Source organism: Sinocyclocheilus rhinocerous, unplaced genomic scaffold (genome assembly GCF_001515625.1).
Source record: "Sinocyclocheilus rhinocerous isolate Xijiao unplaced genomic scaffold, SAMN03320098_v1.1 scaffold587, whole genome shotgun sequence".
Lineage (NCBI taxonomy): Eukaryota > Metazoa > Chordata > Actinopteri > Cypriniformes > Cyprinidae > Sinocyclocheilus > Sinocyclocheilus rhinocerous.
The window spans coordinates 499,637-522,626 of NW_015632478.1; the positions used below are offsets into that span (position 1 = coordinate 499,637).

Here is a 22,990-nt window from a genome sequence, read left to right on the forward strand (position 1 = left end):
TCTACAGCAGTGTTTCCCAACCTTTTTTCGCGGCACCCTTTGGAAATTTTAACAAATTTGTGGCACCCTACAAAATTAATTTTGTCACAATATTTGAATTTCTAACTTCGATATGATAATTTGAAAAGTATAGATATTCGGTACAACAGGGAAGAACTAACTGGAAATGGATATTATATAATATATGATTTTTTTGAACATTTTAGCAATTTAAAAATATTAAAAAATGATTTTTTTACACGGCACCCCTGCTCTCGACAGACGGCACCCTGGTTGGGAAACACTGGTCTACAGTGCAAGTCGAGTTAAACATACTGAATCCATAGTGTTTAAATTAACTATTAAACTATCAGAATGCTACATAAACTGCAGGCGTTCACTTGTGATACAGCTAAAGTGTGATGTATACATCTGAGCCAGCATAATTATACACCTTCACATGCACACCCTTTTAATATACATACACACTATTTTAACTCACCATTGTGCCATGGTTAATATAATTATTTTCATTCTTCTTCTCCACTCACGCTAGGAAGCTTATTGGGTGACTATTATTTTCATTATAATTATGTTTTTAATATTTTAGTTAGGCCATGATTCATTTAGTTTGCGATTATAATGGAGATTTAGGTGCTTATCTCTACTTATGTACTAACTTTAGCCTATACCTGTTTGTTATCTTTAGGCAGGCAAACCATGCATGTGGATATATTGGTTCTGAACTGAGTGCCTGACAACACACAGAGTAGTGGCCCTGCAATGCTATTGTTTGAGGTGTGGATGTGTGTGTGTGTGTGTGTGTGTGCGTGTGTGGTATCATCTTACTTTCCCAGGGGATCATCACATGACTGTTTAGCTTTCTGCTGATTGGAAGAGAGAACTGGAAAAGACAGGAGCCAGAGTTTGCAATGCTCTGAATGAAAAACACATGGAGATAGACAGAGGAAGGGAGTGAGTGGAACAGAAAGAGAGAGAGAAAGAGATTGACTAAATCCTGTTCAGTGAAAGGGGGAGCACATTCACACCCTTTAGAGGATTCACAGGAAAAGAGAGAATCAGAGAAACACATTCAAATATCATCTTCAGTCACAGCAAGGCTGCTGGGTTTTCAGTGAGGAGATTGAGTGAAACAAATAAACATGTCCAGCTCAATCCTGCGACGACATTCCAGCAAAAAGGGATTGGAGAACCTCCAGAGGTGAGATGTTGTTGATTTGTATGCATGTGTGTGAATGTGTTTGTCTGTGGCCATTTGGTCAGAGTCTTTGGTCTGCAGAGTCACACTGTTCTTTGCCTAGAGTACAGTAGTAGGGCTAGATTATGCTGCAGTTCATTAAATCCTGCTTCATGAATCTTGACTTTTAAATTTAATGTGCTGATAGTGATAATCTGTTAACTAAAAATGCTGTGTAGCACCAGACAGCCATTAGGACAGAAAGGTTTTATCAGGCAACACAGGGGGGAACAGAGCATGGTTTATTTCTGCTGTTTATCAGTTCCTCAGGGTGTTTAGGAGGAAGGGTTAAAGTTCTTGTGGGTTGTTTTGCGGTCACTTAGTATTTCATCCAAACTCTATGGTCAAAGAATGCATGGATGCGGATACAGTGAGACCCAAATCATCAGGTCGTCCCAGATGTTTTGAGGGTAGATGATTGTGTTGTTATATAGTTATGAGTGATGTCATGAAATGATAATGTGTCTGTCCTTTAGGATGTGTCTGTAGTTAAAGTAAAAGCTGTTCCAGATGGCTGTTGTTCACACGGCACATGGTGAGTCAATTCATGACATCATATGAAACGGCAGTGACAGGCTTCAATAGCTTCTTTTATTACTGGAATTTTCCTGAGGGTGGTGACATCATCAGATCACCCCCTGCTCTAAATCTGCTGGATCTGTGATACACAGCAGCAGCCCCCTCCCACTCTGCCCTAAGGACCCGGAGCTCCTCTATACTGTGCAGGAAAATTTGAGCCACTCCACCACCCAGCCATTCTCACTAAGTTTATTCAACAAAGGAAAGAGTGCGGTTATTATTGATATTATAGATTTAGGCTACTCTGCTTTAGTGTTTGCTATGTTCATTTACTCAATACAATAAATATGTTTTTTAACAGATTCAAATGTTTAAGCAGAATGTGAGTGTTAAAGAATTTGCTGCTCTGATGCATGTGTTTTTCATAGTAACTGTTTTCTGTTTTAATATATTTTAAAATTTATTTTAAATAATTTATTTATTTCTGTGATGTAAATCTGAATTTTCAGCAGCCATTACTCTAGTCTTCAGTGTCACATGATCCTTCAGAAATCATTCCATTATGCTGATTTGCTGCTCAAGTAACAATATTATCAATGGTGAAAATAGTTGTGCTGCTTAATATTTTTGTGTAAACCATGCTACATTTTTACATCTTTGAAGAATAGAAAGTTCAATGCAACATTTATTTGAAATAGAAATCTTATGGAGCAATATATCTTTACTGTCACTTTTGATCAAATTAATGCATCCTTGCTGAATAATAATAATAATAATTAAATCTTACCTACATTTTTTAATGGTAGTTTCAAACTATGTTTTTCTTTCTTCTCTTTTATATTCTGGCTTGCTCTGCCAACCTGTTATAAAGTGCTTAGATTGCACATTAGATAAATGGTGTCAATAGTAACAATAAGCATGCCTTTGTTGCTCATTCAGGACAGGTTAAAGAAAATATTAGCAAACATTGCATCAGTTCCCAGAGGCGCGTGTAATGTATCTAATCTATAAGCTTACACCAATCGTACACTTCCAGTAAAACTTGTAATTTCATTGATGAAAGCACAGGAATATTTTCTGATCTGTAAAGAAGAATAAAACTGTCTGGAAATCATCCACCTCTGCACAATTATTGTAAATAATCAGTAAAAGTGTTTCTCTGCAGATTTAGTTGTGACAGTTGTTTTGTTTAGTTCTCGTAATGTAAGCTCCTGTAAAGGAAGGCAGTGAGCCATTTCCTGTCAGTGTGAACCCTGCACTTCCTGTCCATGTTTGACTTACTTCCTGTCCATCTCTGACCCTACCTTCTGTCATATGACCCCTATTGCTATTCGCTATCATAGTCATGGTGGTGTATTATTGTTTGATCAGTTGAAAATTACTGCCTGAAGATTTACATCGCAGTGTAAGACTATAGACAGTATAATGCATAAAAATTCTGTTTACCTTCATGCACAAATGCAGCATTTATGATTTAGCGATCATAATTCTGTTCCTGAACATAGAAATTATGAAGATTATTACTAATTTGTATTATATGAATTGTTATTTTGCAGGATCACTGTTCAGCGCAGTCTGGAGGATGCAGAAGAAATTGAGAGAGAACGACGACGACATGCAAGAACCAGTTCCTCTACTGAGCCATCTCAACCCACCGGGACCCCACAGGACAGCCCTCGCACTGCACAGCCTCTGGACAACCAGTTAGTTTCAAAAACCTAAAAGTACACTCCAGTCAAATACATGTGTTTTGTGAAACTGTGTTTTGTGTGTGTGTGTGTGTGTGTGTTTGTTTTGTTTCCATGGAATCTCAACTTCCAGATTCTGGCTCAAGCCAACTTTCTCTGTCTAACTCTTTGTGTGCTTGTTAATCTGTTTGTGAGTTTATATGTGTCAAGACCACACCTGTTCTTTTAAATTCAGTCACTTATTCTATTCTATTCTTTTCTATTCTATTCTATTAACATACTCAACTGTTGTAAGTAGACTTGTTATTCTTATATTGGCATCCCAATGAGAGGCAATTCTGAAAGTGTTTCACTGTTTGTTAGGGGTCAGAATGATCTGGTTCCAAGCTGCCCATTCTCTTTGGAAGAGGACGAAGGCTTCAGTGATTGGACACATCTGAGTGGGCGCAAACAGGGACAAACGGAACATAAAGATGTAGAAACACATCTCAACGGCTCCCGTCACTCAAAACTGCAGCTTTGTTCCAGCTCTGCTCAACAAAGTAAACCGCATGATATCAATGTGTTTGACAGCACCCCATTCATACAGACCCGACCCCCCCTTTCAAATCAGCAAAACCTGGATGAGGATGGTGATGATGAAGACTGGGGTGCCAGAGAGCAGGAAAGAAGAGATAACATTAACGCAGCAGAGAGGGAGGAGGGAGAGACTGGACGGTGGTGTGCAGAGGAGGGCTATCCAAGAAGGGTGAAAGGACATGAGTCATCTTTCTGGAAAAAACAAAATCAGAGCTGTGACATGGATGAGAAGGTATGATATTTAAGAAGGCATTTAACAAGATAGCACTCAAATAATACTTCTTACCCTTAAATCCTTAACTCAGTCATGCATCAAAACCAGTCTTTCAAGTGCCTACTGTAACTACTGCATGCAGTGAAAATATATGCTTCTTTCACAGAGAGAAAAGAAGGCAGAGATGAAGATTTCCTACACCTCTACAGTCCTCCTCCAACAGAATGGGAGACAATACAGTACTAATGGACAAGAGGGGAGGAGAACAAATGACAGGTACAGGCATAGACACGCACACATTTCAACAAACTCAGAAAAACCTGTGTGATTTGTAAAATATATGCAGTTACAATGAGAACAAGAGTTAAAATACTGTATATACAGTTAAAGCTACAGTAGCAGGGGAGACTAAGCTTAAACCAGTCTTACACTTAAGTACCTTTAGGAAATGAATATATTATGCTTGTGATATAGTGTGTTATTGTTATGTTTATATAATTATAATTATTTACTGATGTATGTAAGGATGGAAATAGAGATCTGAAGTTATCTATTGCTTGTTGAGGGATTGACAGTTAGTTTACATGTTTCAAATCATTTTAAATCTCTAAATGACAGTTTGTGAGGAGCTTGTTCATCTAATTCCTGCCAATCACAATATTAAGGCCAATATGATACTGCTTACCTCACTTGTCACGTCAATGACCATTCTTCTGGTATCCCAACTCCACCTCCATTTTTTATCTCTAGGGATTCGGTAGAAATGCATCTTTTATATACCGATTATGCCAGTTTTACTCAAGCTCCACAACAAAAGAAATCAGGTTTTACCCGAGCTGTGGATGTGAGTTTACATTTTTAATTGATTGTGATGATATTAAAAGACCATGTACAGTTAAATAAAGGCAAGAAAAGGCGTCTTTAAATGGAGCCGTCCCCTTGAGCCACACGCAAACACAAATATACAGCATGAGAAGTAATCCGATTGCCAACAAATGACTCTACTGATTTGATTCTTTGAACGAACTGCTCAAAAGATTCACAAACCCAGGAGTTGGATTGAATCAGTATGAGGAATCCTACACTGAAGCAGACAGAAATGTTATGAATCAACATCTGACATACTGTGTGGAGACCATGACTTCCAGCATTGTAGGAGTTACCCTTACAATGTAATATCCTTAGCACACTGCAGGAGAACAGTTTGAGAAGAATGTGCCAATGATTGGGCAGCAATAGAGTTATGTCGATATTGACTCTGTGTTGAGAAATGACATGAGAAATCAGGTGAGTTTCGCAATTTCCCCAGAACAAATGTCCTTCCTGAGTTCAGCCTGTTTAATCTTTCTCAGAGAACTAAAGATACAGAGCAACATGGACTCTTCGGTTGATTCAGCAGCTCTCAGCAGTCCAGAGAGGTAAAACAATGCATGTGAGGTCAAATACTTTGTTCATGAATTGCTGCTCTTTATTAATCTTGTTGTCTTTAGTGTGTCTGAGGAGGTGTTTGTGAAGAGCAGTGAGGAGAACCAGCAGCATAGAGAGACAGGAGATCAGACTCATGAGGAGGTGCAGAGGAGGATGAGAGAGGAGGAGCGAGAGAGGAAGAGAAGGGATGTGATGGAAAAGTTGAAGAGGTTGAGTATATCCAGCGGAGATCCAGAGGAGCCCTTCAGTCCTCTCAGCCCCAGGAGCCCCTCCTACATGGTATGACATCATCGTCATTAGACACAAAATCACATTATAATTAAAGATTCATTACAGATATGCCCACATATGCTTCTTAAATAGAGTTCAAACATTAACATTAACATGCTTTACTTCATCTCGTGTCATCATTTTTAATTGCTGTTGACCTGGCATCATTATCTAACTCACAATTGTTAGCTGCAGAACAAATGACAATATCTGCAGTGATTAGTGTTTTATAGAGATAATGACGTGTGCATTCATGTTTTTGCATGTGTTGGTCTGGGTAAAGGGTGTCCTGTAGGGTTTAGCTCCAACTCTTTTTAAACACACCTGAACCAGCAAATCAAGGTCTTCAGGACAAAGCATGTGTATTACTATAAATAAGAGAAACTGTCAATCACCAAGTGGTAAAGTCATGACGTCACTGCAGCTGTGGTTCCCATAGAAGACAACATTTATGGGACAGGTCATGTCAGATTTTATTTTCGGATTTGAAATACATTATTTAAATGTGAGTTTGGCCAGCAGATTTTGATATTTAAGTATTCAAGTAGATAGGAGTTGGCCTTGCATGTCTGTAATAGCTGCCCCGGTGCTGTTAAAAATATGCCTGCTAGTGAACTGTCTTTCGTTGTTCAGACTGACTTTGTTCAGGATTGCTAAAAACTTATAGTCAGGCAGGTTAGAGCTAAACTCTGCAGGAAGGTGGTCCAGAAGCAGGATTGAACACCCCTGCAGAGTCTGGGGGGTCTTGTTTGTATATTCATGTTGGGACAAATGTCTCCAACATTTGTCCCCAAATCAATAAATATCTCCAATGATAATAAACCTAAAAAACCTACATTGTAGTGACTTATTATGAGGAAATAGCTTGATTAAGAAAACTTCAGAAAGGGAATAAGTAATGGCTTATTTCAATTAATAAAATTGCAAAAAGTCCTTTTCTGCTCCTTAAAGGGGTCATATGATGTTGCTAAAAAAAACATTATTTTGTGTATTTGGTGTAATGAAATGTGTTTATGCGGTTTAAGGTTAAAAAAACACATTATTTTCCACATACTGTACATTATTGTTTCTCCTCTATGCCCCGCCTTTCTGAAACGTGTCGATTTTTACAAAGCTCATCGGTCAGAAAAAGCGAGGTGTGCTGTGATTGGCCAGCTATCCAGTGCATTATGATTGGTCTTTGCAACTTTACAGATCTTCTTTATGCACCAAGAGCTTGTAACACTCCAAAGAGAAAGGAAAAATTGAAATTGCATCATATGACTCCTTTAAACAATATGGTCTGTTGCACTTCAACCGATGGCATGAGAATGGGAGCAGGGTTATGCCTGGGTTGGGGTTGAATGTTCAGGAAATTTATTTGAAAGTTATTTTCGCAGTGCAATTTTTCATTTTTTTTATTTTTTTGCTTTACCATTCGGTGATGTTTGTGGCACAGACATGACAATGTCAATGATAATGGTAGGTCCCTGCCTGAAATAAAACATGACATACTGTACAACACATGTGTTTGTGCATTGTGCCCAGTTGTGTTTTGTAATTTCATCTGGTATCCTCCATATGCTGTTTGCGTGACTCAGACTTCTTCCATATGCTATGTTTGGTTCTGATCTTTTCCTTGCAATGGTGGTGTGGGTTGAGGGAGAAAGATGACAGAACAAGAAGCATCTGCTTTACATTGCTGAGGTGCTTTGTGTGTGTATGTGTTGCTTGCTGGTTTCAGGCTGAGGGTGAGGAGTGGCAATCAGAAGATACAAGCTCGGTGAGTTGCTTACTTTGTGCATGTGCATGACAGCATTAAACTGTACGTTAGAATGTTTGTGTGTGTCTGCTACTGTGTACCTTATCGTTGCTTTATAAAGCTGTGGCTGTAATTGCTTTGTTATGCATTTGTTCCGTTTATGTCTATGATCATATTCCCTTCCGTCTTACTTTTGTGGTGTTCTGATAAAACTAATGTTTGGGAAAATAATAGTTTAATTTTAAAGGCAACAGATTAGTTCTTAACATACAAATAATAAACACTTACTGTATGGTGATGACATTTTAAAAATACAAAGGAAATGGGTGGCAGGATGACATTTTTGGGCAATGAATGCATCCTATCATGTTGGGCGAAACTGAATCTTTAAAGGCCATGACACTTTTTGTGGAAGAAAGAAAGGGCAACAGGCTACAAGGATTTACAGTATCAACAAAGAATATGAACAGCCAGATACAAAGCCCCCAGCAATGAAATTATGAAATAAATCTGCTTACAACATCAATGGGTTAATCTGCCCTTCTGTATTGACTAAAAACTTTTGACAGAGTATGGTTTTACTTTGTGCAATCATAATCAGTTACCCAATGAAGTTGCACTGCATTTCACTTTTTTTGCCTGTTGCCTGGAAACATTGCAGAAAATATTGCCCTATAAGGGTTTTTCATGCTCAGTGGTGTAAAGATTCACAAATAATCTGAATCTATTTACTAATAAATGTTCTTTTACTGTTCATCTACAGATTACTGAGAGGACTGAGTCTCTAAACCGCTCCATTAAAAAAAAGTAAGACTTCGGAAACACATATACACATTGAGATGAAAGGGTACAAGTGATTTACTGTAGGATTGTAAAAAAAAATCCCCCTCATAGTATGGAATGTGAGAAAAATCAGGGGTGAATTGTTGTTTTTCTGTGCTGTGGTATGACATCATGGGTACATCAGTATTTTCTCTTTGATCAAAACACCACACATGAATGATTCATTCATGAATGAACAACTGTTTGAAACATGGTTCACCATTCAAGCAGGCAGGTAGACATGATATGACATGTTTCCATCTATGTATCCTTCTCCTATTCACTAAATATGAAATGATGGAGGATTTGTTTAGTCGTTTTTGCGCATGTATCAATCTCAGAATTTATCACCGAGTATTCTTTTCCACATTGTTCATTCTGGTATGAAGTATAAACAGTATACTTCACAGAGCCTTTGTTTATATCTTACATTACTTTATGAGTCATGGTGCTCTTCATGTCCATGCTTGTTCTGAGATGGTCTGTGTCTTGAAAGAACAGTGGCGCTTTAGGTAATGTTTCATCTGTTCGTGAAAACAGGAACAGTATAAAGAAGACCCAACCTCCCACGATCATCTCGAAGTTAGATGGCAGACTGGAGCAGTACAATCATGCCATTGAGGTGAATTAGCTTCACATGCACTTGTATAATGTCAGTTTCATAATTAAACCTTCTGCATATATTCCTGTAAATGCACCTGCACGGCTACATGCTGCTGCTTTTACATGAATTTCTTTGCACATGTAGCTCTTATTACCCCACCCAGTGCTTACATTCACCTGCTCTGATGTTTACCACTCTGATCTCTCTGCTGTGGTGCTTTCAGACAAACTGCATGCCTAGGCACTTCCTCTCTTAGTCATGCTGATTCACGCAAACATTTTTTTTTCAGCCGGTTCTGTTTTCCTGCCACCTAACTGTCAGGAAACGTGTAAGAGCCCCGTGGCAAATGTGTGTATTGTGGAACCAGGTGTTACAGGTTTTATTGCGGAGAGTTAAGCAGGTGTTTCACATGTCCCAGATAACGTAATATTTTCGTCATTATGTGTGTGTTTTGGTGTGTGTGTGCAGGAGTCCTGTAAAGAGGGCAATGTAGTCAAGGTAATGGACGTCCCAACACCACCAGAACCCGTATCTGCTCGGAAGACCCTGTTTGAGGCGGGAGAGGCCTGGAATCAGAATTCAATAAAGGCTGTGTCCTCCAAGGTTCATACAGTCACAAAGATCATCCTTAGTTTATCAAAACATTATTTATTATATGTAAAAGGGATAGTTCACTCTAAAATGAAAATTCTGTCATCATTTACTCACTCTCATGTCATTCCAATCATGTATGGCTTTCTTTTTTTCTTTAGAACATAAAATAATATTTTTTGAAGAATGTTTTTATTTTATTTAGCCATACAGTGGAAATCATAGACTGCTGCAAGGATGACTTATTTTTGTAGGCCAAGAGCCATTAACAAGTTAGCATTTTAGCACTTCCAGTTTCGATCGTCCGGAAGACAGTGTTTTTTTATTATTTATTTATAATTTTTGGTTAAATGCCTGAAGATATTTTCCCATTTTATTCTGCAACAAGCTTTTACTTGTCTTGAAAAATACATTTACTAACAAATGACTAAATTCTAAAGGTTGTTGGTGACAGAGGTTATGAGTTGAAAACTCATATTATCACTAGTCTGCTTTCACAGCCTCAGTGTGTTTATAATCACACTCTTGCAAACTATTCTAACTCAAACTTTCAGAGAAAGTATTTTTTTTAAGTGAAGACTGAAAGAGTTGTTGGTCGCTTGGTGATGGTGATGTTAAAATCAAGCGACTGTTGTGTAGTTTGTTTATAACCTACATTTAGCTTTTTTTTTTTCTTTTTACTTCTAGTCAATGTATTTAGGCTTTAAAATTCATAAAAGTGTGCTAATTTGTGAAGATTATAATGGTAAACAAAACATGTAAGAATCATAAACTTTTGTTGGTCATAAAGCTTATTTTCTGCAATAATCTGAAACGCAATGGAAAAATCCAGTGGGGTTTTTGTTGAGGGAACCTGTGTAATGCTAAAAGCTTCCAGGTTTACCTGCAACAATATGTTATCACTGCAGCAATAGTGTTCAGTGTCGGTTTGGACCCCCAATGACTTTCATACGGACAATTTTTTTTTTACAATTGTGTTAACTTACACAGAAGAAAGTAATACAGATTTAGAATGACATTAGGGTAAGTAAATCATGACAGAATTCTCATTTTTGAGTGAACTCTCCCTTTTAAGAACTTTACTCACACAGACTCATATTGTGTTATTAGTCAATGTTTTGTTACTATAACTGAATTTCTGTTCCCTTGTGAAATGAGTGTACAGATATGTTGCACATTCTTCATCATTCTGGTGTGACTGTAAAAAGTAAGTGAGTGAGTAATTAACCGAATAAAGGATTTACTCTGATTCAGGATACAGAGGGAATGAAAGTGGGTGTGTCAGATCTAATTAACCAATGGGTGAAAGGAAACTGTGATGTCAGCACCAAGAGCCCCTCCTCCAAAGCAGATGTAAGTTTATAATATACATGTTTATATTATAATGTTAATTGCATAGTTTTTTTCTTGAATCCAGCCAATAGTAAATTTCCTTTTGAATCTGTTGTATCCTCTATCTTCTTTTTCTTAATCTTTAGTTCTCTTCTTTACACTTTTCTTGTGTCTGCTGTTCTTCTCATCCTTTTCAGTAAGGTAAACAATTCCTATCTCTTTTTTCTCCATAGATCCTTTATAGTTGAGTGGAAGAATTTAAGTGACTTTTGTGACTATTTTTTTATTTTTTATTGCTGTGTGTATGTGTTTTCTGGATAGAATATATGGAAAATATAAAAGGTGTTGTAAGGTTAAAGTTCATACTGTGGCAAGTCATGTGATGGGAGAGAAACATTGAAACAAGCTTGTGGTTTAATGACACCATCTAGTGGTTACGACTAAAATGAACCTGTTAGACTGTGCGGTTTGTTTATAATAAATGAAAAATTATTCTTTTATAATAGATGATTTTTTAAAAATGTTTATTATGCCATTTCTGTTTCTGTTTATTATGACATTTATTATCTTTCTTTCTTTGTGTGTGTGTATGTGTGTGTGTGTGTGTGTGTGTGTGTGTGTCAGGATGTTAAGGCTGGTGAGGTGCGTAACATAAAATCCATATGGGAGAATCTGGGAGATGCCTCATCACAGGATAAACCAAATGCAAAGGTACATCATGACTCCTCGTGGCACTAAACCATGATCCACCTTACAGAAACATTTCTCTAAACTTATGTTAGGATGTAATTGTGTTCAAAACAACCAATGAGCAACATGCATCAGTTCTTATAAACATCACTTGAGTTTGGCTGTTCACAAGCACAGGCTCATTCTCTTGCACCTGTAATCTGCTACTATAGATTAAGTAGTACTTAATTCCTCTTCACTTGGTTTTTCAAGGGTTTACAAGGCTGTAATTTGACCTTTACCTTTTCAGGGACTGGCTGGAAAAAGGTACAAATTTGTTGAGAGTGGGCACGGGAAATATGAGAAGGTCTTCATAAATAACGACACAAACTGAAGAACAAGTAAGAAATGTACTTTCTTTATTAAAATCTTTTTAATTTAAAATTACAAAATATAAATTCAGCATGTTCGTTACTACACAGACGTAATTCATGCTTTACCAAAGTAACTAAAATATGATAATGTGCTGTACATGAGCTGCTGCATATCTACAAAAACAAACACACTTAGCTCTATCAAAATAGCTTATGGGTGTACAGGGTAGGGCAGTGTATGATGGTTAATTGTTGAAGATTGTTTATTATGTTTTCTCACTGTTATTGTGCATCACAAAATGCACTTCTGTGCTGGTTCTCAGTTCTGTTTATTTAGGATCTTTGTAGTCAGTTCTGTGCTACTACACAGAACTAGGTCTCAGAACCGTGCCAGAGTTGAATTTCTCTGAGCTATGTGCATGTGGAGTGAGTAAAGGGCACGACACGGCAGTCAGTTGGATTTTGCAACAGAGATCCCTGAAGTAGAAGGGCTGCCATAATTACCAGCTTAAAAAGTTTTTTTTTTTTCCCAGCAGTCCTGGGTAGTATTCTGTAAATTTCAAATGCCTGTTGTCACACCTGTCAGTCTAATCATGCTTTTTAGGGTACATTTATTTATTTTAAATGTCTTTCCTACGTGTTCTAGTTATAATTTTCCAGTTTTCCCTCTGCCCTTTTTTAAATGAACAACACCACCATCATGTCATAAGTCCTTCTGAGCAGGGTTCTTGACACCGCTCAAAACATCACATTCTGAAGCTCTCTATTCTAAACATGTCTGCTCGCACCACCCGGCTCAGCTGACGTGAGCAAACCTAAACCCAGGATCCATCCCCCGGATGCCACACCACACTCTGAGCCTCTTTCCTTGTTTGATCATTCTCACCATTACGTTTTCAGCCCTTGCTCACTTCCTCACTCGTCACATCCCGAACAGCTGCACCCATCAGTCGCCCTCTCAATGCAGGAATGCACTAGGCCTCTATTTCTGCTGACCAGCCCTTTACTGCACTGCTCAGAGCAGAACACAGTGCATAGCTTGTTTGTCTCACTGCTGAGGATTTCATATAAAAAAGGAATTTACAGTACTACAACACTACATAATTGTATAAATTGTAGTTGAATTGTAATTGTAGTTGAAACTTTACACTGTGCATTTGAAATGTAATCATACATCTGCTGTTTTTCCAGTAGATGCATCGAATCCTTTGGCTGTTCTGTTGAAGTCTTTCGGCTCTTCACCTTTCTGTTTACGATGCAGCAGCCCTCTTTCAAAGGCTGTGGCTATTTTGTTGAGAGGTTTCGCAGCTGCCTCCTTCAGCTTCCGGGCATCAAAGCGCGGACTGTAGAGAAGGATGGGCAGGCGATGGACGAAGGATGGGACTAACTGGCCATCCTTCTCAGTGTTTTTCTGCTCTCCTTCCTCGGTTTTGTTGCTATGTATCTGCTTCATAATGTTCTCCTTTGTTGCAAACATATGAAAAAGTACAGCATCCCACATGCTTGTTGCCCTGGGCTCATCTTTCTTTTTTACCACATCCTGTCCACCCAATGACTCTTCTTTGGCCCCTGCAGATTTGTCTTTACCACTTATTTCTATATCTGTTTTCTGAGAATTTTTCTCCACCTCAGGCTCTGGAAAACTGGGGCCTTCAGGTTCAACCACCATGTGCTTTTTCAGCCTTGTCCAGCCACTGAGCTTGGCCTTCAGGCCTTTGGGTTTCTGAGCACCCTTAGGTTCATTTTGTTTCTTCTGATCATCTGGTGTGGGTTCAGAGAGAGTCTCTTGACTAAACTTGCCATCTTCAGTGGCTACAGCCTCGTTTTGTTTTTCAGTTGCTAATGAATCTTTTAAACACGTTTGAGGTTTTGAGGTATCAGACTTAAACACTTTGACTTTAGCATCTGTGACAAGATCAACTTTTGAATCCTGAGCATGTTGTGCCTTTACATCCATATTAGATGCTTTGGCTTCTGTCTGGGATTTAGCTGAGCTTTCTTCAGATGAAGAGAGTGGTACAGATTTGGCAGCCTTGAGAAGCATGGCGGCAAGACTATTTTCTGCACTTGGAGCTTTTCGAAGAGACTTCATATTTGAACACGGTAAAGGCTTTAGAGTATCAGATTTTAAGGGTTTGGTCTGCACGCTTTCCATATTCGATTTGGTGTCTTGGTGTATGTTATTTGATGGTTTGATTATTGCATTTGAATGTCTTTGGTGTGTTGGTGAATTGCTTAATTTGGATTCAACTGTAACTTTAGCTGCAGCTTTGAAATCAGTGTTTGTTTTATTGGAGTCCTGTAAGTCTGATGCCAAATGGCTCTTTTGGTTTGGCTCTTTTTTATTAGCACTTAGGGTTATTAATCCTTCATTGCTGTTGTCTTGTTTAGAAGATTTATCCATTGCCAGGTGGGTGACTTGGGCTTCAGTGTTAGGCGCAGGTGGAAATATCTGTGCATCTGAGGGGACTTTGGATGGCCTGTTTGTTTTTTTTGAAGGGCTTGGAATAGATTTCACATTCATGTCATGTTTCTGTTTCTGCATCTGCTGATCTTTGGTTTCTTCAGGGGTTTGATTGATTTTAGCAATGGGTTTCAAGGAGGGAGGTGTTGAATTTGGGTTTATTAAAACTGCAGTTTTATTTGCTTCTGATTCATTGTAAACTACAGGATTAGATTTATCTGATTTAAATGTATTTGCAAGTTGAGATGCCTCTAGTTTAGATTGACTTGGAATATTAAATATATCTGTTTTAGCGGGAGTTGGAGGATTAAGTATGTTTGATTTGGGCAAAACATCAGGACTGTCTGCATTAGATATACATGTGGCTTCAGGTCTGGATATTTCTGTCTTTGAGGGGGCTGTAAAGATAGATGCACCTAACTTTGAGGGAGCTGTAAATTTGGTTTCCTCTGGCTTTGAGAGGGCTGTAGGTTTAATATCAGGGGGGACTTTAGTGTAACTTCTGGTGTCTGCAGATGGCATTCTAGAGTCTGTGACATTGGTTGAGTTTGTTGTGATTTTATTGAAACTTTCATTTTTGGTGTTTATGATATTGTGAAGTTCATTACCTGTATTGATAGCAATAGAAGTGTCACAGACAGCGGAGTAAGTCTGGTGGGTTTCTAAAGAACACTTGGATAAACATGACATGGTTTTCTGTTCTTGATTTGCAGAAACTTGTAATTGCATCGCTTTCACTGACGCAGGATTAAAACTTTCTGTTGGATATATAGATCTGTGTGCATTCTCTGACTGCACCGTTTGCAGTGGGATATTCTGAACCGATAAGAAATTCTTTGTTAACAATCCGGTTATATTTGAGTTCGGAATATTTGATTGTACCAGGGGAAAAGGGTAAGTTGGCATTTTTTCCCCCTCTGCTGTAAAAGGAGGGGTGGCTATGTCTGTAGACCCTGAATTTAGTTGTCTAGGAGCCTCTGCTGTAGCGATGGGGTTTATGGCCTTTCTTAAAGGTGTAGTTTGAAGCCCATTGTACATTGTATCTTCAGGATTTAAAGCTAGAGGCACTGGTTTTACTCCAGCGATTGTCTCTTGCACTGGTATTTCTGAAGTGGAATTTTTTATAGTTTGTATTTCAGTTTTGTCAGTTACTGGTAACATTTCTTGGTTTGTCATCAAGATTTGTGAGGGCAGTGCAGCCACTGATGTTTGTAATGCCTCTGAGGATTTCTCTGCATTGAAATCAGATATGATACTGAACTTTTCTTGTGATGTCTTGGTTGGAGATTTGGTCTCATATGTCATGTTTTTAAAATCTTCTGGTACTTCAGGCTTAGATACAGAAGGATCCCCATGTGAATTCACCTTGATTCCACCATAAGCAATATATTCAGCAGGTGTCAAAACGTAGTAAGTTGACTTTCGTTTCGGGATGTTAATATCATTTTGTGATGGCCTCTGGGTGCCCACAAACCGTGTTGGTGGTCTTGGTGACCAGTATACAGGCATACTTGGTGTTTGATAGTTTCGGGAGAGTACAGGCATGGATGTCTCCTGAATTATATCTGTTGGAACAGACTTGCCTGGTGTCATTATACAGGTTTCTGGAGTTTCAGTTTTAGTCCTTGGATACTCCTGTGGAACTGTAGATGTAAGTACCTCACATGCTCTAGAGCTTGACTTACTAGCCTCAGCAAGGGTCTTGGATAAGGAAACCTCACATTTAGAAATCTTTGGTGTCAAGCATTCCTCAGAATAGGCATTAGAAATTAACGGTTTGAGTCCTTTGGTGAACACAACACCGTTTGGAGTGTAATTCCTTATTTTATCCACAGCTATTTTTTTCAGGCCATCATCATGACCAACTACTGCACTTTGAGCTTTTACACTAGTCGATGAGGGAGGTTGGAGCCGGTGATTTTGAGGTATAGGCCCCTTTTGGTTTTCTGTAGAAATCATTGTTGTGGATAATGTAGAGTTAAATGCAAACAAGGTTTGATTATCTGCAGAAGCCTCCAAAACAGGTCTTTTTGCCCCTGTAACTGGGCTTGCATATGTATTTATCTGACTAGAATGTGTTTGAGCTTCATACAGCATCCCTGAATTTTGTTTAACATTTATCACTGAATTGTTTGCATTAAATGGTGCTTCTCCTTGAAAAGTTGAACCACAAGTCCAGGAGTCCTGAATAGGTGGCTTTGATATCTCATAAAATGAGTTTTTTGGAGTATAAATCCTTGTTTGTGGAAAATCAGCTGTTGTGGAAGTCTTGAAGTGTGACCCAGCTGTTTCCATGACGTGATTATGTGTGAGAGGTGTGTGAGTAATGGGTGCAGGTGCAACATTTTTATATCTTTCCTTGTTGGATTGGCTCACTGGAACCTGAGAGATGGAAGGTTGTGTCTCGTAACCCGGAGCACAGGCCAATGTCAAATTTGGAGCGGGAGGTCGAACTGGAGCCAAAAGGGGAGCTTGTATTTGTACTGAGGCTTGATAGGTCTGTTGTTCACCAAATGTGCCATGCGTCGTCCCTGCTCTTGAGGAACTGGACTGAAGCGTTTGGCTGAAGGCTATCTCAAAGCATGTATCTGGGTCAGCATCTGTGGCCTGCTCGGAGTCATCGTCAAAACGGATAGATGAGCATGTGTATAGAGGTGCTATCTGGTGCTCCAGTGATCGGGCAGGGTAAGAGTACGGCTGTGCAGACAGTGTGGGCGTAGAGCTGTAGTGTGAGCTGTTGGCAGGGTATAAGTATGGGGAGGCAGAGTGACGGTAGAAAGGGCTGCAGGAGGAATATTGAGAATCGAGGGTCCTGCTGAAGAGAGGGCTTTCTGGAGTCCTTGGAGGGGTGGAGTGGTCACTGTGCTCCAGGTCAGGGCTGTACTCATTTACTGGCGACAAGTTCGACCTGAATGGGATGGGTGTCTGAGAGGAAGAACCGACTTTATTCTTGACACTTTTCTTCAGGAGTTTCTGCAGACGGGCATTGTCTCGCCCTGGTTTTGGCAGTAGAGGAGGAGGGTATTGCTGTGGAAGCAGATTAGGTTGACTACCATAATTTAAAGCCATCAGCATTTCAACACCTGCATTAAAACAAGCCACAAATAGATGTCTGGAATTAAAAATAAAACATCGATTCAGACTGAATGCTAACTTTGGCTTTAAACCTGATCCCTCTTTTTCCATACGAACTATGAATTTCACTCCATCGTGCTTAATACATGCTTAAAAAATTTCAAGCAGCTGGATTGCATAATTTGGGATTATGCATATACACTGTAAAAATGATTTTTCAAAGTTGCAAATAAATAAATAAAATAAATGTTATATATATATATATATAATTTGATATACTAATTTAAGGTTACTTGCAGGGTTTACGTCTCACTTGATGGGATTTATGATTGAGAGAGTTGTGTGTTTGTATGTATTTTCATTGTGGTTGATGTAAAATAACTGCCCGCTCTAAAAGTTTTAAAATATTTTTTCTCTCTCTCTCTTTAGCTGGCTGCTAATCACAATGATGTCTGAAGACAGGATGCTGATGTGATCATTGTCCTTCAGTTATTGCACTGTAAAAAATTTAAACCCACTAAAATTTAAAACGTGTTTTAATTGCTGCCTTACGTTTTAAGTCAAATCAAAGTGGTGCCAAGGCCACAGACACTTTTAATGACTTTACTAATGAAGAAAATCAAGTTGAAACGTTAAAAACTCATATAATCAAGTACAAGTGACAGAAATTATTGTGCAAAGTTAAATATTTGGAAACAAAGATGCTGTTTTAATGATGGAAAAAAAATTATAGTGGGGTTTTTAGTTATTTTTAAAACATCTCATTTATGTGTCAACCTTAAATCTAAATGTGTCCACTGTCCTACTTTTTGACAAAACAAAAGTATTTTTCCACTTGTATCATGTCAGGGTTTTTCAATTCAGTGATTGTCTAAGTTTTTAGTACAGATGGAGGAACAACACCAGTCAGTATTAAATACAGAATGCAGTCTGGAAGAGGGTATCAGACAATAATCTGAACTGTCATCTCAGAAGGTGCTATATATTCATTTACTGAAAGAATTCTCAGAAATATACATGTACCTTTTTTTGTCAAAATGTTGAATTAATTATTTTTATCTGTTAAAATTCTCTTTTTAATTAGCATTTCATCCTGAATGTTTTTACTCTCACCATCATTTTTCTTCCCTCATGATTTTTCTAGAATATTTTCTCCATATAAGTGAATAATATTCTGTTAAGTAGCATTACACAGTCAACACATGTAAACCAATCAACTAAGTGACTGTGCAGTGGAATGTGTATTTGTCACAAAAAGTTCAAACTTATACATTGTTTATGAATGTTTTGTCTCTTTGTCCATACTATCGAAAATCTGTCCTCTTCAGATCCATACCTTTATAAGAATTTACGCATGTGCCTAAATTCTGCAACGAGAAGTCATTTTGTAGAGAGGTAAGTTTGTCACCTCTGTTAATTTAGGTTGATAAGCATGCATGACACTTGCATAATATGACAGAATTGACCATTATACAGAATATCACCAAATTAATATTCTTGCAAGTAATACAGTCGGTATCTGGGTTACTTTAGCAGTATCTGAATATATTCTATTGCCTGTGTGACAGTAGTGTCACTGAAATGTGATCATGAGCTGCTCTACATTTTATTTTTGCTCACTGAATGACTGCACATCCTGAAACCACAATAAGACTGGAAAGATAAACACCCCAGCCTCAATTCTCACACAACAGCACAGATATGAAGATGATACTAATTGATATGTCCATTAGAATCCATTTCATAATTCACAGAAGAACCAATACATTATTGCATTATATCTGATTGTTAAACATGTTAACCTCGGTGACTTAATTCCCTGGCTGATTAATAAACTGCTCTTAGGTCTGTGTGAGTATATGCTTTCCTTAGACCTGTGTGAGATGTCTGAGATAAGTGCTGAAGAAGTAGAGACCTGAGACATGTCTGATTTCGACTCTATTTCCCTGTGCCTCCACTTAACAGAGAAAAGACTCCATGCTAAAAGGTTGCAATGTTAGCAATAGTGTATTCTAATACATGCAACTGCAGTATTTTTTTCATTGATTACTTCCAGGTATGATGATAGTGACTTACGGTGAGGCTAGAGAAGAGAGATGATGCTGATCTGCAAAAGAGATGAACAGACAGATATGAGATGGATATCAGTTACCGCAGTACTGCACAGGTACTGTAAAGTACAAATACAAGGTGCATAAAGGCCACACCCTAGCTGTGCATATTATATATGTCAAACAAAGATGTTAAATGACAAAAGCAGCTTTCAATGGTTTTAAAGCAGGCACTTTGACACTTTAGTCAGCACAACAAGCCGAGGCCTAATGTCTCTCACAGAGCCATGCACCTGACACCCACTAACAGATCACACTCACACTGTTAATGAAAGTTAAATTGTGCTTTTTTTTTTTTACCTGTGCAAGTATTACTTTGCAATTAAGTGTGCAGCTGCAGGGTCCAACTCCGAGTGTGCTGGGGGAAGATTAGTAGAACAGAGCAACAGGACATGGTGACCTACCCCTTTTCCATGCCAAAAATAAAACTCCTCGCCCTGAATTCAAGCTGCAATCTGACAACCAGTGAGCTGTAACCAGGCAGGGGGTTTCCACTTCACCTGAAACCCGGTGCATGCGTTAGGTTATCAAAAGTCTGTTTCTCCTTAGCTAGCTTTGCATGCATTTATGAATGCTACATGTCTTTTGAAGACCACATGGAATTGGTGTGATATGCTGTGGTAATAGTGTTAACTTGTCTGCCATAGTCTGTTGGTATGTTTTGTTCGGGGCATTAGTGTAGATTCAGGTATGGATGTTAGAGGCACATATTGCATGTTTGTTTGTCTTTCAAAACAAAATGCAACCATATTATTTGCCTTTATAAAGTCACAAACGTTGAAATATTATCAGCTGAACCAGCAAAAAGCAGCAAAGTCACAGTGTATGTAAAAGCACATTTAATTCACATTTACATTTAGACTATAAAAAAGAGCTGTGCAAGAACCAGGATTTCTTAAATAATGAAAATGATTTTCAGTGTATTTTTTTGGACATTATATTCAGCGTACAAATTGTGGTGGACAACTATAAATTCTCGAATCTAAACAAAAACAACTGATATGCTCTAAAATCTTACAGTGTAGGGCAAAATCTGCATAGTTTGATATTAAAATCTACCAGTTTTATAAGGTGAATTTAGTCATTTCTTTCTTATTATATGTGTAAAGTTTTAAAATAAAAAAAATAAATAGTACTAAAAATGTTTAATAAATGATATACAATAACTCAAGAAGACTCCCCATTCAGTGGCCAAATATGAGCTGTTTTATTTGACATGGAGCCGGTCGCCACATGGGGGCAGATATGTTGAGATCACATGACCAGCCAAATAATCCTGGCTTTATTTCAGTCTCCCCAATAATTGGACCCTTTCACTTGTGGAAGAAGTGAATTGTGGCTGACTGTTAATAGCCCATTTCTACTATTTGAAACTTTCATTCGTACATAATGCTGCATCGTGCAAAACATTAAACCCAAAACTACACAGAATCGCTATTGTGGACAACAACATGGGCTTGTACAAATAATCATCCACCTTGACATGGAGAAAGAACTCAACTAATTTACCTTTAACATGTATTGTATAATCAGTCCATAATGCCACTTTTTAGTTTGTGATGTCTACCCTGTGCCCTGCTCCCAACAGCATCCACAAAGACATTTTGTGTCCCTCTGTTAACCACAGCCAGATTTCTAAAAGATCGTCAGACCCTTAGCATGCTCTCCCTCTTAACTTGGGTTTATTTTTGCTTGCCTTGTGCTATGACAGATATAGCGATTGGGTGCCTCAGCTTTCCAAATCTGATCGTCCTTTCATCCAGCACATTCTGTGGGTCTCCTTATGCTCCAGATTCCCTCCCCCCAACATTAGCTCCTCAGCCAATGAGACTCCTTAGAAGATCAAATATCAGTATAAGTCAAGGACTTAAGAACTTTCAAGGTTTGCAGAACCTTACAGCCCGTCTTCGCCATCAAGACACTCTCTTCTTTCGGCTTTTCTGAGGTAAGAGTTTAAAGGTTTGGTATCTTCAAAAACGTAAAGACAAGGCTGGGCTGGGTCTGAGCGGACAGTTCTTTGCTTCTGCTCACAGCTGACAGTGCTTTTCTCTTTTAAAGGTTTTTTTAGTATTTGGTATTATTTCCTCTCTCACATGTTGTAGCAAATTATTGTTGTAAAAGATGAACGGGAGGTATGTGAATGGAATATGCTAACAGATTTCACCTCAGTTGACAGCCTTGATCATTTGAGGGTGGGTGTGGGCACTTCTGTAAATGGGATGGTTCTGTCTAAGTATGGCACTTTGTAGATAACACACCAAGGCCAACACAATGCAATTTAGGATTTACACATTGTTGGCTTCCTCTTTGTCCTATCCTGTAGATCACCACTAATGATAGCAAAGACAATAGAGGCTTAACAAAGAACAGCTGACAACAGATAATAGCACAAACAGGGTGGTAGCATTAGAACAATGCTCTAATGATTTCTCAAACATGGACTAGATAGTTGTCATTTTGACACTAATAAAATAGATATCATAATTGTATATTATATTGGTTCTGTTTTGATGTTGCATTCACTTTTTGATTCATGTCAGAATAGAAACACATAAATAATCTGGCATTCTTTCCTTTAATGGCTCATAATAGTGTAAGCAGACAGTCATGCCCACATAAGGCAGGGCTGACAGGACCAGAGCCTCACTGTCAAAAAAAGAGAGAGACCTGATGCTGGGAAATCTGATCATGTGTTAATCTCCAAACGCTTCTGCAGCTGTGCTGGAGATATGAGTCACAGCACACACACACATTTCTGACGCTATATTAGTGAAGACATCTGTTAGATGCAATAGTTTTTATACTAAGATCATGATATTTATTTTATCATCAGAAAGCTTACATCATATAAACCAATTGACATTATTAGATATAAAGCACAACATTTGGCTAATTTATGTTCCAGTTTTATTTGTGAGGAAATAATCTTAAATTTGGCCCTAACAGTTATAGCCAAACCTGTGTACACACATTTGTTTTTTTATTTTGCTCTGCTTTGAGCATTTATCATTTCTTTGATCAAATGGTCATAAAATGTTACGAGTTACCTAAAATATTTAGCATGTTGAGGTGCCTTTCACACCTGTCAAGTCAGTGATTAACCCTGTCACAGTGGTACAAAACAAAGTCTAAAGAACAATTACAAACATTCTCTCTGTCCGCTTTGTATAGGTCTAAAGCTCCGTCATCATGTCCGACACAGAGGATGTGTAAGTATTCTGACATTTGATGTAACAGAATTATATATATATATATATATATATATATAGCAT

General features: G+C 38.2%; 3 protein-coding genes across 11 annotated transcripts in view; 2 read left to right on the forward strand and 1 right to left on the reverse strand.

The window, feature by feature from the left end:
* Positions 1-897: 897 nt before the first annotated feature.
* On the forward strand, positions 898-18,155 carry LOC107742574 (lymphocyte-specific protein 1-like). 4 transcript variants are annotated; one of them, XM_016555603.1, is made up of 14 exons: positions 900-1,201; positions 3,313-3,459; positions 3,808-4,255; positions 4,404-4,513; positions 5,590-5,655; positions 5,728-5,944; positions 7,659-7,697; positions 8,440-8,483; positions 9,039-9,120; positions 9,571-9,705; positions 10,948-11,046; positions 11,650-11,736; positions 12,005-12,095; positions 18,037-18,155. In XM_016555603.1, the coding sequence occupies exons 1-13, from the start codon at positions 1,143-1,145 to the stop codon at positions 12,086-12,088; spliced, it is 1,617 nt and encodes a 538-aa protein (XP_016411089.1). In that variant the 5' UTR covers positions 900-1,142; the 3' UTR covers positions 12,089-12,095; positions 18,037-18,155. The 4 variants fall into 4 exon arrangements, with proteins under 4 accessions (XP_016411092.1, XP_016411089.1, XP_016411090.1 ...); XM_016555604.1 differs by lacking the exon at positions 7,659-7,697; XM_016555605.1 differs by lacking the exon at positions 5,590-5,655.
* On the reverse strand, positions 13,129-17,607 carry LOC107742573 (uncharacterized). Its single transcript, XM_016555602.1, has one exon. The coding sequence runs from the start codon at positions 17,605-17,607 to the stop codon at positions 13,237-13,239; it is 4,371 nt and encodes a 1,456-aa protein (XP_016411088.1). The 3' UTR covers positions 13,129-13,236.
* Positions 18,156-21,567: 3,412 nt separating the features above from the next.
* The window catches only part of LOC107742575 (troponin T, fast skeletal muscle isoforms-like), a 13,440-nt gene continuing 12,017 nt past the window's right edge, over positions 21,568-22,990 (forward strand). For 4 of the 6 annotated variants that reach the window (XM_016555608.1, XM_016555609.1, XM_016555611.1 and 1 more), the window contains exons 1-2: positions 21,568-21,663; positions 22,890-22,927. In XM_016555608.1, the coding sequence (XP_016411094.1) occupies positions 22,908-22,927 (20 nt within the window). In that variant the 5' untranslated portion in view covers positions 21,568-21,663; positions 22,890-22,907. The remainder of the gene's footprint in view (positions 21,664-22,889; positions 22,928-22,990) is intronic. The other 2 variants (XM_016555612.1, XM_016555613.1) reach the window with 1 other exon arrangement.